The sequence below is a fragment of the Mytilus californianus genome, unplaced genomic scaffold (genome assembly GCF_021869535.1).
Source record: "Mytilus californianus isolate M0D057914Y unplaced genomic scaffold, xbMytCali1.0.p SCAF_3, whole genome shotgun sequence".
Lineage (NCBI taxonomy): Eukaryota > Metazoa > Mollusca > Bivalvia > Mytilida > Mytilidae > Mytilus > Mytilus californianus.
Window position 1 is genome coordinate 114,892,145 of NW_026262679.1, and position 13,357 is coordinate 114,905,501.

At 32.3% G+C, this 13,357-nt stretch overlaps 1 protein-coding gene and 1 long non-coding RNA gene across 2 annotated transcripts in view; one reads left to right on the forward strand and one right to left on the reverse strand.

The window, feature by feature from the left end:
• The window catches only part of LOC127735887 (protein MAK16 homolog A-like), a 39,982-nt gene extending 38,306 nt beyond the window's left edge, over positions 1-1,676 (forward strand). The window contains exon 10 of the mRNA XM_052246307.1: positions 1,468-1,676. Within this exon, the coding sequence (XP_052102267.1) occupies positions 1,468-1,629 (162 nt within the window). The 3' untranslated portion in view covers positions 1,630-1,676. The remainder of the gene's footprint in view (positions 1-1,467) is intronic.
• Positions 1,677-9,345: 7,669 nt separating this feature from the next.
• LOC127735891 (uncharacterized) lies at positions 9,346-13,340 on the reverse strand. Its single transcript, XR_007998640.1, has 2 exons — positions 11,618-13,340; positions 9,346-11,456 (listed from the first exon to the last, which is right to left on the reverse strand). It is a non-coding gene; the product is annotated as an uncharacterized LOC127735891 (long non-coding RNA).
• Positions 13,341-13,357: the final 17 nt, after the last annotated feature.

The following is a 13,357-nucleotide window of genomic DNA, read 5'->3' on the forward strand; positions in this document are numbered from 1 at the left end:
AAAGGAAATCTATTGTTTACATAAAAACAATCTGATTAATTGATTATCTTATTTTCATCAAATTGATATTGTAAGATATCAGCTGCTTGAAACAATATGAAGCCTTTTTGAACCCATTCACTGCACTCACTCGTCAGAAAGTTTATATATTGTCACTTGAAGCTGATATTTTATATTATCATTCAATATGCAAAAAAACCTAATAATCAGTACATATAGCTTGCCAGTATGATTTAAAGTACTGGCACCTGAGCAAAATTATATTCCAAGTACTGCAGATTTAAATCACACTTATTAATTATATGGTACTTAATATTCATAATACATTTTATCTGTTATGTTTGTACAAAGGATGGATATTTCTATAAATGATCATTATTAACATTAAAGATGCATTCTTTTAAAATAAATACCAAAGTAACATTCTTAAAATAATGACATCCACTTCTAAAAGCCTGTAATAAATAGTTTTGGGACAGAATGGAATAAGGGCCAGTATATCATTTTTTTTCTTTCTTTAACCTTAGGTAGACAATTTTAAAAAGCAAAATAAACAAACTAATACAACCATGTTTATTTCTCCATTTACATCACTTACAATGGGGAACACATGGCAATCATTACATCAGGTAACTCTAGCGAGAAAATTATTGTTTAATTTAAATTAAAAATAAATAAAACAATGGATGCCAAAACTATGCTGATTGAAAGAAAAATGAAATATAAAAATAAAACAAACATTTATATGTGTATTTGCTAAATTTCAAATTATATAAAAAGTGATTTGTCTTTTGTCAACTGAGAGATGAATTCTTTTTTAAATAAAACAATGTCTTTTGTCAACTGAGAGATGAATTCTTTTTTAAAAAGATTTATACTTGATATCCATTTAAGAGATTTTCAAGAAAATATTAAAAAATTATAAAGTTAATATTGCAAATATTGTGTGAATTTTATCTCTAACCAAGCAATGGAAGAAGGGAAAATGCAAATATTATATTACAGGGTCTCTTGATAAGTCTTATTTACCTGAGCTGTGATTCGAGATTGTGTACTCTCATTCAGGGATCATAATTGCTCAATCTTAGTCATACATTTTTATATAGAAGAAATGACTTATGTATTTCATTTGGTACTTAACTTTTGAAATCTCATATACATGAAGCTGCAAAGTATTTAAATATTATATAGTTATATACACAAAGTATTTAAATATCATATCGTTATATACTCAAAGTGCTTAAATATTATACAGTTATATAAAAATAAGGAGATGTGGTACGATTGCCAATGAGACAACTATCCACCAAAGTTCAAATGAAGTGGATGTAAGCAATTATAGGCAACCGTACGGCCTTCAACAATGAGAAAAATCCATACTGTATGGTCGGCTATATTCATATTCATAATGAACTTAGATGTCCTGAATTTTATGCACAAAGTATTCCAATATGTTCATTTTTTCAGGATCGGGAAGCTATGTTTGCATCTGACAGTGAGGAAAGTAGTTCAGAAGAGGAGACCAGTAAAGCTAAAGGGAAACGTCCTAGAAAACGACCTAAAGTGGAAATAGAATATGAACATGAACTTGATCAACCCTCTACATCAAAAATGAAAGTGAAATCATGATTTCTATAATGTGTTTTTGTTCTGTAAATAAATATTTGTAGAAATTGCTTTAATTATTAACATAGATAGACTGATTGTTAAATTGAACCAAACAACTCCATGATATGAATGGCTTATACTATTTACTTATAAATACTGCTCATTTACAGAAAATAGGAAAATGAGAAAGATATTCTTGAGATGATTTAAACCTGAAAGAAGGGAATAACTCAAGTAAAACAAACTACATTTTTGTTTGCCAATCTTAAAGAAAAAACATAAAGCCATATTATACTATACCGTAAAGTTTTATTGTGTTAGACATAAAGTTCAAAGATATTATTCCACTGTTTATACATATTGATAGTTTAATCAATATTTGATTGGTTGAGACTATCCCACATGTCATTGAACAAATCTTCATATTCCCTTCTGAGGATCATATTCCCCTCTGAAATGTCGGGATTACATCATGCGGCGTTATGCGCAGTTAATGTACATAACATTTTGAAATTCTTATTCTTCTTAAAATAGTGATAGCAAAAATCATTCTCATATTCAAATTTATTTCAGACGATAAAACAAAAAGACTTATAATGAACTTTTGATCCGTACTGTTTATCAATGTGTATGTCATGTTAAGTTTAACTTATAAAAACAAGCGGATAAGAAAAAAAAATGTATGCAAAATAATAATTAATGTATTGACAGTAAACAAAGCATAGGCAGTGGAATAAAACATTCATTTCCCTTTGCCTCGGGAGATATGAAGATTTGCTCACCCTCGAAAAATCATATTTCCCTGGGGCAGAGCCCTCATGAAATATGAATATTCTTGGGTGAACAAATCTTCATATCTCCCTCAGGCATGGGAAATAAATGTATAATGTTTTATAAAAATCATTATTTTGCCATTGACTATGCAAAAAAGGAAGGATGGTTTTTTTAGGAAACTGCAATGACAGTGTAAACTATTTGTCTAACCTTTATATTTCAGTAGGTAGAAGTACTGAATGCTTTATACCTTGTATATAGTATAACCTTTATATTTCAGTAGGTAGAAGAACTGAATGCTTTATACCTTGTATATAGCTTCCTTATGTTACAGATCTAGAGTTTCCGTCTCTCATATGTTCATTGTCCTTGACCTCATATTCCTACTTCATCAACTTCTTGAAAAAACTGCATCTCACTTATTACGAGTAAAAGGATAACTATATGCTTGGTATATGGGATCCTTAAAAGGTAAACATCTCCTTAGAATAAGGTTCACCTGACCTCAACCTCATTTCATGGATCAATGATAAAGGTATTTTGTTATTGTTAGGCCAATTCTCAGATACTATTAAGCAGTAGGACAACTATATTTGGTGTACAAAATTATTGTAAGGTGTACATGTCAGTCTGGCAAGGGTTTATCAGATCTTGACCACATTTTTATGGTAATTGGTCAATGTTAAGTTTTTATACGACCGCAAAAAAATTTTGCGGTCGTATATTGGTATGAGATTGGCGGCGGCGTCGTCGTCGTCCGAAGACACATTAGTTTTCGCACTCTAACTTTAGTTTAAGTGAATCGATCTCTATTAAATTTTACCATAAGGTTCAATACCACAAAAGGAAGGTTGGGATTGATTTTGGGGGTTATGGTACCAACAGTTAAGGAATTAGGGGCCAAAAATAAGCATTTTTATACGCCTGTTTACGGGACGTATTATGGTATACCGTTGTCCGTCTGTCTGTCCGTCCATCTGTCAGTCCGTCGTCAGCATGTCGGACATTAACTCAAAAACGCTTTAACCAATTTGCATAAAACTTTGGTGAATTGTTTATATCTATTGACATGAGCTCCCTTTCGTTTTTTATAAATTTTAGATTTTCCGAGTTATGGGGTTTTATTCATTAAAAAAAGGGGGATTTTCCAGTTTTCGGACAATAACTCAAGAATGCTTTCACCAACTTGCAAGAAATTGTGGTGAATTGTTTATATCTATTGATATGATCTCCCTATCGATTTTTATATCTTTTAGATTTTACGTTTCCGAGTTACAGGGTTTTATTCATAAAAAAAGGGGGATTTTCCAGTTTTCAGACAAAAAATCAAAAATGCTTTCAGCAGTTCTTATGAAACTTTGGTGAATTGTTTATATCTATTGATGTAAGCTCCGTTTAGAATTTTATGAATTTTATATTTTACATTTCTGAGTTATGGGGTTTTATTCATTAAAAAAGGGGGGATTTTCCAGTTTTCGGACAATAACTCAAAAATGCTGTCAGCAATTCTCATGAAACTTTGGTGAATTGTTTATATCTATTGATGTAAGCTCCCTGTACATTTTCATAAATTTCTAATATGACATTGAGAATAAATTGAACTTTAATTGTTTATAGTCTGACAACAGATTTACTAAGTATTATGCTACAGCACAGTGTATTGCACAACAGCAATAAATCTTTAATTGAATATAAATTCAATTCATATAACCAATTTCAAGTTCTTTGACTACATTTATTCAGAAACCTATAGTATGTCAAATATTTAATACAATCCAAATTCAGACCTGTATCAAGCTTGAATATTGTGTCCATTTTTGCCCCAACTGTTCAGGGTTGGACCTCTGCAGGTGTATCCAGCTGCGCTCAGCGAAGCAGTTTTTTTGTAACTTCCAGACATAACTTGTGTGTTAGTGTATGGATCCTCTGACATTGTACCACAAGGTTCCATATCACAAAGGGAATGCTGGGATTGATTTTGGGGGTAATTGCTTCAAAATTTTAGGAATAAGGGGCCAAAAAGGGGCAAAAAACAAGCATTTTTCTAGTTTTATGACAATAACTTGTGTGTAAGTGTATTGATCTTTATGAAATTGTACTACAAGGTTCCATATCACAAAGGGAAAGCTGGAATTGAGTTTGGGGGTAATTGCCCAAAGCGTTTAGGAATAAGGGCCAAAAATAAGCATTTTTCTAGTTTCCAGACAATAACTTGTGTTTGATTGTATGGATCTCTCTGAAATTGTACTGCAAGGTACCATACCACAAAGGGAAGGCTGGGATTGAGTTTGGGGGTAATTGCCTCAAAATTTTAGGAATTAGGGGCCAAAAAGGGGCAAAAAACAAGCATTTTTTATACAACCGTTCTAGTTTCAGGACAATAACTTGTGTGTAAGTGTATAGATCTCTCTTAAATTGTACTACAAGGTTCCATATCACAAAGGGAAAGCTTGGTTTGAGTTTTGGGATAATGGCCTTAAACGTTTAGGAATTTGGGGCCAAAAAGGGGCCTGAAAACAAACATTTTTCTAGTTTCCAGACAATAACTTGTGTTCGATTGTATGGATCTCTCTGAAATTGTACTGCAAGGTACCATTCCACAAAGGGATTGCTGGGATTGATTTTGGGGGTAATTGCCTCAAAATTTTAGGAATTAGGGGCCAAAAAGGGGCAAAAAACAAGCATTTTTATACAACCGTTCTAGTTTCAGGACAATAACTTGTGTGTAAGTGTATAGATCTCTCTGAAATTGTACTACAAGGTTCCATATCACAAAGGGAAAGCTGGGTTTGAGTTTGGGGATAATGGCCTTAAACGTTAAGGAATTTGGGGCCAAAAAGGGGCCTAAAAACAAACATTTTTCTAGTTTCCAGACAATAACTTGTGTTCAAGTGTATGGATCTCTCTGAAATTGTACTGCAAGGTACCATACCACAAAGGGAAGGCTGGGATTGAATTTGGGGGTGATGAATCATAAGGGGGTTCAAAATTTTTTGGGGAGGGATATTTTTTTCTTTTTTTTTTCTTTAAAATTTTCCATTTTAAATTGGTTATTTCTGATTTATATATAAAAGCAAATAATAATGATATGGTTTGAATAGGTAAATTAAAAATTTTAAGTTCTTAGACCACATTCATTCTGTGTCAGAAACCTATGCTGTGTCAAATATTTAATCACAATCCAAATTCAGTGCTGTATCAAGCTTAAATGTTGTGTCCATACTTGCTCCAACTGTTCAGGGTTCGACCTCTGCGGTCGTATCAAGCTGCGCCCAGCGGAGCATTTTATTGTGTATTGGTCTTACTATAATCAATAGGTGAGCTATATTTGTTGTATGCAATTATGAAAAAGCAACATTCCAGCAGCACCTGTATATCCAGTACCGGGTATATTTATCTCCTACTGTATGGTATTTTCAGTGCCTGCATTTTCTATCATGATTTTCTACGGTAAGGGTTTCTCCTCACCAGGAAAGAGAGGAAGAAGACACCAAGGGCACAATAAAAAATCATCAGTCAAAGAAAACACATTCCATTGGCCAAAAAATAAGTCTTCAAAACAATACACAGAAAATTTAGAACTGAGCAACAGGAACCAGTTGATCTCCAGTACTTCAAAAAGGTAAGCCAGCAGATCCTGCACCACTATTGGCACCTATTGTGTTACTCATGGCAAATACAAAAATTGGAACCTACCCATGGTCATCTGTGACACAGATATTCAATAACAACCTAACAAATCATGATGGCATCGTTTGAAGGGATGACTTCAACCTTATCATAGTAGCAATCATACAATCAAAAGCAACACGTGCAACACATTATCCCATCAGTCACACAACATGTGGAACATAAGCAAACTCTGGGACAATTAATCAAATCATATACACTGTGTAAAACATAAAATCCAGGGATAGTGTTTAAGAAAATAATCATACTCGAGAATAACCAATTGTCTCATCAGCCACACCAAGTGTTGAACATTATCAAACTGAGGGACAATCTATTAATCCATAAGAAACATGAGGTAAGAACATAACAAAACTCCATGGAAATAAGATGTGCCATTGCAAATTCACCATTTCAGAATCTTATGAATTCTGGGTATAATTTTCAAAAGGGTACACCAAAACGTTGTGATTGGCTAACCGCCTTCTAAACAATGGAAAAGTAACCAATGATATGATGTCATGTTCATTATAGTGCACTAACAATGGAATTATCCACAACCCATTAGATTTTCAACTGCATACTTAATATTATTGACACCTGAAACTGACCTTAAATCACAAACTTTAACTTGTAAACTTTACAAAACTTTCAAAGTCAATAATCCATGTCTGAAACTCTGAGGTGGTTGGGCCAAAATGTCTGCACAGAAATAAGATGATACAAGGCTAATACAACTTCATACCAAATATCATTTACTTGCCATTAGTGGTTTGCTGTAAAATGACCTAATCTTATCATTAACAAATTGTTGTTGCCATCGCCAGAAACAGCACACCTAGGTCTCGCTTCAGTGACTGTCTCAGGCAAGACACAAATCACACTGTCTATTTATCCTTCTCTTCTTTAATGGAGTTAACACAAACTATTTGAGTGTTTTCAAATTTATTTCAGTTTTCAGGTAGCGGTAGTCTACCATATGAAAAGATAAGCTACAATAAAGTGAAATTGAAGACTCATTCTTTTCTCATCTTGTCTAAGGGCAAATGTTATCTAATGTCGCCAGATCTACCTTTACCATTAACTACTTTAGACATTGTTTCTAACTAATTTAACTTAACTTGGGGCCTTTTTTCACTGACTATACAGTATGGGTTTTCTCATTGTTGAAGGCAGTTCAGTAAACTCCACTATTTTTATGTCGGCAATACTATTTTAATGGCGTCTCAATTAAGTGACCTGACCTTATACCATCTCATCTCTTGACATCTGTCTTCTAATGGGGACTTGATACTTCTTTGCCTGTTAAACTAATGGGCCAACTGAAACAAACTTTGCCAGACTCATCACTATGATGTTTTGTTTCAAATTAAAAACAATTATTTTTGCAATTCGATCAACATAGCTGTTGTTGCTGTAAATGAAACATTGACAATCATCTTAAAATCTGCCGATTTACATCAACATAAAACAAGTGGTTGCAAATTAGTATAAAATCAATTACAGCTTTTTTCCATTTGACTTGTGAAACTATAGTCCTTTTGAATGAAGTCATGAAAAGAGCAGCAAAACTGAAATGAAGTTATATTTCAAGACATGGATTGTTGGAAATTTATTGTCTCATGTCAAAATGTTTTATGCAGAATTATTCCAATGAAATATGTTGGATTTAGGGGGATTTGAAAGTCCCTTCCCACCCTCCATTTTTATGGAAAAGCCTTTACTAAATTTGATATTGTGAATAAAGAGATGTAGGGTAATTCTCATTTAGACAGAACCCTTAAAACACTAAATCAAAAAGACATATAGAGGTCAACACACTTTCTGTGTCTAGAAATTGTTTTGGTTCAGGGTTTAAACTTTTTTTGAGAAATAATCTTAAATTGAAAATGAAAGCTCAACAATTAATCAACAGAACTGCTTTAAATCATGTTTTCGTTAATGTAAATATTAGCTTTCAAAAAATGTAGTGCACTTTAAGACCGGGATTTTTTTTTGCTATACTTGTCTTTGAACTAACTTTCAAATACTGTGCATACTCTTATAGGTTCTTTGGGTCATCAGTCTTTTTGTTAGTTGGTTTTTGTGCTTTTTGTTGATCTGATGAGTCAAGTCCTTTTTACCTGATATGTTGTTCTTATGAGATGTTGTTACAACACTGTCCCAAGTTAGGGGACATGTTTGACCTGCCACATTCTGGATATACCTGTACAAAGTCAGGAGCCAGTAATACAGTGTTTGATTGACATCTCTCATATTTGTATTTCTTTTATTGTTTTGCACATTAACCAGGTCATTTGTTTTCTAGTTTGAATTGTTAAACAAAATGTCATGCCAGGTCTTTTATAGCTTACTATACGATATTGGTTTTGCTTATTGTTGAAAACCATATGTTGACCTTTACATGCAAGAGCTTATATCTATGTCATTTGGTCTATGGTGGATAGTTGTCTCATTGGCAAATCATATCTTCTAATTTTATATCAAAAGTTATACAAGCATTCTGTGAGTATTGCCTGGCAATACATAGTCCCCTACCAGTTAAAAATTCATTGTACTGGAACAAAATGCTAACTTGATCTATAACTTGTCATGGTGTAAACTATATAACAAATATCAAGTCAATATCTTCAAGTATGACCAACAAAATTATGGAAAATTGATTATTTGAGTAAATTTTCTAAGTCCAAGGACCATAACTCTGCACAAAATCATTAGACCAGAACAAAATTCGAACTTGATCTGTAACTTGTCATGATAAAACTATATACTAGACATCAAATCAATATCTTCAAGCATGACGAAAAAAAGTGAGAAAAACTGATTATTTGAGTGAATTTTCTAAGTCCAAGGACCATAACTCTGCACAAAATTATTAGACTGGAACAAAATTCAACCTTGATCTGTAACTTGTCATGATTAAACAATACACCAATTATCAAATCAATATCTTCAAGCACAAAGAAAAAACGTGCAGAAAACTGATTTGCCGGACTGACGGATGGACAGACAGACAGACAGACAGAGTGCAAACCTAAAGTCCCCTTCGACTTCATCGGTAGGGGACTAATAAGATACTTTTATTGATATATGTTGAACTAATATGGTTCAGATAAGATTAAAAAGTGAAGGCAATCCCCCTTCCCTCTAAATGATTACAAATCTAATAAAAAATAGGACATGTTACTTACATATTGTATGTTGTGCAGTTGAAACTTTTATTTATTGCCTTCTGTATGTTTTTGTTTTGTTATCTATGTTAGAAATGGTGATGAATAGAACAGTTAAACTAAATTATAGATATTACTTTTATTATACATAAATATTTTATGTACAAAATATTACAAAGTTATGCTTTTATAAGTACAGTATGTTTGCACTATAAATTTTTGATAACTAGCTTTGCCATATTAATAAGTATCAGATCAAAACTTAACCAATAATAAAATGCTTCGCTGGGGCGCAGCTTGATACGACCGCAGAGGTCGAACCCTGAACAGTTGGGGCAAGTATGGACACAACATTCAAGCTTGATACAGCACTGAATTTGGATTGTAATTAAATATTTGACACAGCATAGGTTTCTGACACAGAATGAATGTGGTCTAAGAACTTAAAAATTTTTAATTTATCTATTCAAACCATATCATTATTATTTGCTTTTATATATAAATCAGAAATAACCAATTTAAAATGGAAAATTTCAAAGAAAAAAAAGGAAAAAAAAATCCCCCTCCCCCCAAAATTTTTTGAACCTCCTTATGATTCATCACCCTCAAACACAATCCCAGCCTTCCCTTTGTGGTATGGTACCTTGCAGTACATATGATGGACTGTGAAACTAAGATCAGGAGTTTGGGAAATTTTGGTCAGGAGATTAGGACTCAGATCAGGAGGTTTTTAATCGACATAAATTCTGTCATAAATGTAACCGTGTGCTGTAGAAATTGTCTGTTAAAGTGTGCTTTCTTCAACTTTCCATCCGAATGTATTATGTTTATAGTACCCTTGTACTTATAAATTTTCTCTATCTTTTTAAACTTTCAACTTGTTCAATCTAACATTCTTCTTTTTAAGTATGTTCTTTAAATTTTTTAGGTCATATCTTTTTTTCCATTATTCATTGCAATCAGAATATTTGCTTATCTATCTGCAAGTAGATCTTTTATTTTAATCTTTATGCAAGTAGATTTTTAATGCATGATAAGTAACACATTCAAACTGTGTTCATGGGTCATAGTTAATATATAAATTTCAATTTAAGCCTTGAAAGGAAGTATAGAACCCTCAAATAATTTTCAAATTATTATTTTTTTATTTGTCCTAAGACATTTAAAATCATTTAATTACTATCCTTTTATGATTATTTGTTCAATTTATATTTTATTTATATTCTTTTAAAAATTTACATTATTTAAAGGAAAGTAACTTAAAACAGGATAAATCAAGGGAAGTAACCCAACATTCATTTATAAATATACAAAGTTTTATTACACAACGGCAGTTAGCCTGATGTAAAAATCGTTGATTACCAGTATGTTTGACACCCAAGGTGACAAGTGAAGCCATATAATTATCATGTTAATTGATTTACAGGTAAAATATAACTTCAGGTAATGTCAGTTACACCAGATATGTTGGGCTGAAATTTTTCATTCATGAAATATTTCATACACAGGATTTTTTTGTCTTCAACGGGAGGTCGGGAGGAGACCCCTGAAAACGGGGTTATTGTATTCCCTTCGGGAGGTTCACATGTATGATTACTGTACAATTTCAGGGAGATCAATACACTTGAACAAAAGTTATTGTCTGGAAACTAGAAAAATGCTTATTTTTTGGCCCCTTTTTGGCCCAAAATTCCTAAACATTTACGGCAATTACCCCCAAACTCAAACCCAGCTTTCCCTTTGTGATATGGAACCTTGCAGTACAATTTCATAAAGATCCATACACTTGCACACAAGTTATTGTCCTGAAACTAGAAAAATGCTTGTTTTTTGCCCCATTATGGCCCCTAATTCCTCAAATTTCTAGGGATTTAACCCCAAAATCAATCCCAGCCTTTCCTTTGTGGTATGGTACCTTGCAGTACAATTTCGGAGAGATCCATACACTTGAACAAGTTATTGTCTGGAAACTAGAAAAATGCTTATTGTTGGCCCCTTTTTGGCCCCTTATTCCTGAACGTTGTGGGAAATTACCCCCAAAATCAATTCCAGCTTTCCCTTTGTGATATGGAACCTTGTAGTACAATTTCATAAAGATCCATACACTTACACACAAGTTATTGTCATGAAACTAGAAAAATGCTTGTTTTTTGCCCCTTTTTGGCCCCTAATTCCTAAAATTTGGAGGCAATTACCCCCGAAATCAATCCCAGCATTCCCTTTGTGATATGGAACCTTGTGGAACAATGTCAGAGAGATCCATACACTTACATACAAGTTATTGTCATGAAACTAGAAAAATGCTTGTTTTTTGCCCCTTTTTGGCCCCTAATTCCTAAAATTTGGAGGCAATTACCCCCAAAATCTATTCCAGCATTCCCTTTGTGATATGGAACCTTGTGGTACAATATCAGAGAGATCCATACACTAACACACAAGTTATGTCTGGAAGTTACAAAAATGCTTATTTTTGGCCCCTTTTTGGCCCCTAATTCCTTAACTGTTGGTACCATAACCCCCAAAATCAATCCCCACCTTCCTTTTGAGGTATTGAACCTTATGGTAAAATTTCATAGAGATCCATTCACTTAAACTAAAGTTAGAGTGCGAAAACCAATGTGTATTCGGACGACGACGCCGGACGACGACGACGACGACGACGACGCCAACGTCATACCAATATACGACCACAAAATTTTTTTGCGGTCGTATAATAATTATAAAATCAGTGAAATTCTAAAACTACTTAATTATTAAATTTTAAAAGAAAAGGAAAGAAGAAAAAGCTACATTCCCAGAAATACCAATCATCTACCAGGGATGGGGTAATCGTAATCTGTAATGGATTGTAATTGATTACATTTTTTCCAGTAATCGACAGTAATCTGTAATTGAAGACATTTTCGATTACATGTAATCGTAATTTAATCTATTACAGCAAAAATCATGATGTAATCATCGATTACTTTCGATTACATTTCGATTACTTTAGTAAAATAGTTTGATGAAATATAACCTATTTTAAATGAAAACATGTGTATGTATTCATCACTTTGAAGTACTGATATGACTTAAGAGTTTATCAACTGCCTTTATATTTCTATCTATTGTCTCAAGCTGCATTATGATCAACCAGATCCCCTACCATAATTTACTTTATATCTAGCTTTTGAAACAAATGGATTTATGTGCTTGTCAATAAGTCAACACCTTTTATATTAAAATAAGAAAATAGATTTAAAATAAGAAATGTGTCTTAAGTTAAGTTCTGTACTTCCTTAAAGTAGTAAGCTTATTTGTATTAAATTTCCTAAAAGCATAATTTTCAATAAGATTTAAGCTTAGAATAGATAAACAGTTGATTTCTTATAATGTTATGATATACATGTATATAAAAAATAAGTACACAAAATCCTTTTAACAATGAACCAATGCCTATGCATTGAAATTCTTTTCAGAAAAAGATACATGTATCCCTCATTGACACTATAAATATATACTGTTTATAATTTTATTATAGAATAAAAAAATCTTAACCAACTTCTTGTCTTTACTAATCAGATGATCAAAGTCTTCTAATCACTATATAAGACACATACTTTGTTTTTATTTCAATTACTGTTTGTCTAATTAAGATGGAGATTTACATTATTTTGCCCCAGGTTATAAATTGTACTCCATTGGCAGTTTTATAACCTATAATTAAGGTGGTTTTCCAACAAAAGGATTAAATCATGTTTGTCATTATAATTATAAATTTTGATCCTTAAAATTAGCTGAACTAATTAATAATTCTACTTTTTTATATTTTCTTCAGAGAAAACTTCCAACATTGTAAATAACTATGCTAAAATATACCTGCTTTTAATGAATAAAAACAAAAAAGCTAACTTAAGTCAGTATGAAAGCAAAATTATTGAAAAAAACCTTAAACATGTATATAAGTGATTGATGGAATGCAATGTCATCTCTAATTCATGTTGAAAGTCAAATTTCAAGATTTTTTTAATAATTCTGATCCTCAGTAAGAGATTCCATCTAGATAACAACTGTCAACTTATAATTTGGAAACAATGATTTAAATGCTGTTTTTTTGGTAAAGTTCTAAATATCTACCATACAAATAATAGTGTTTA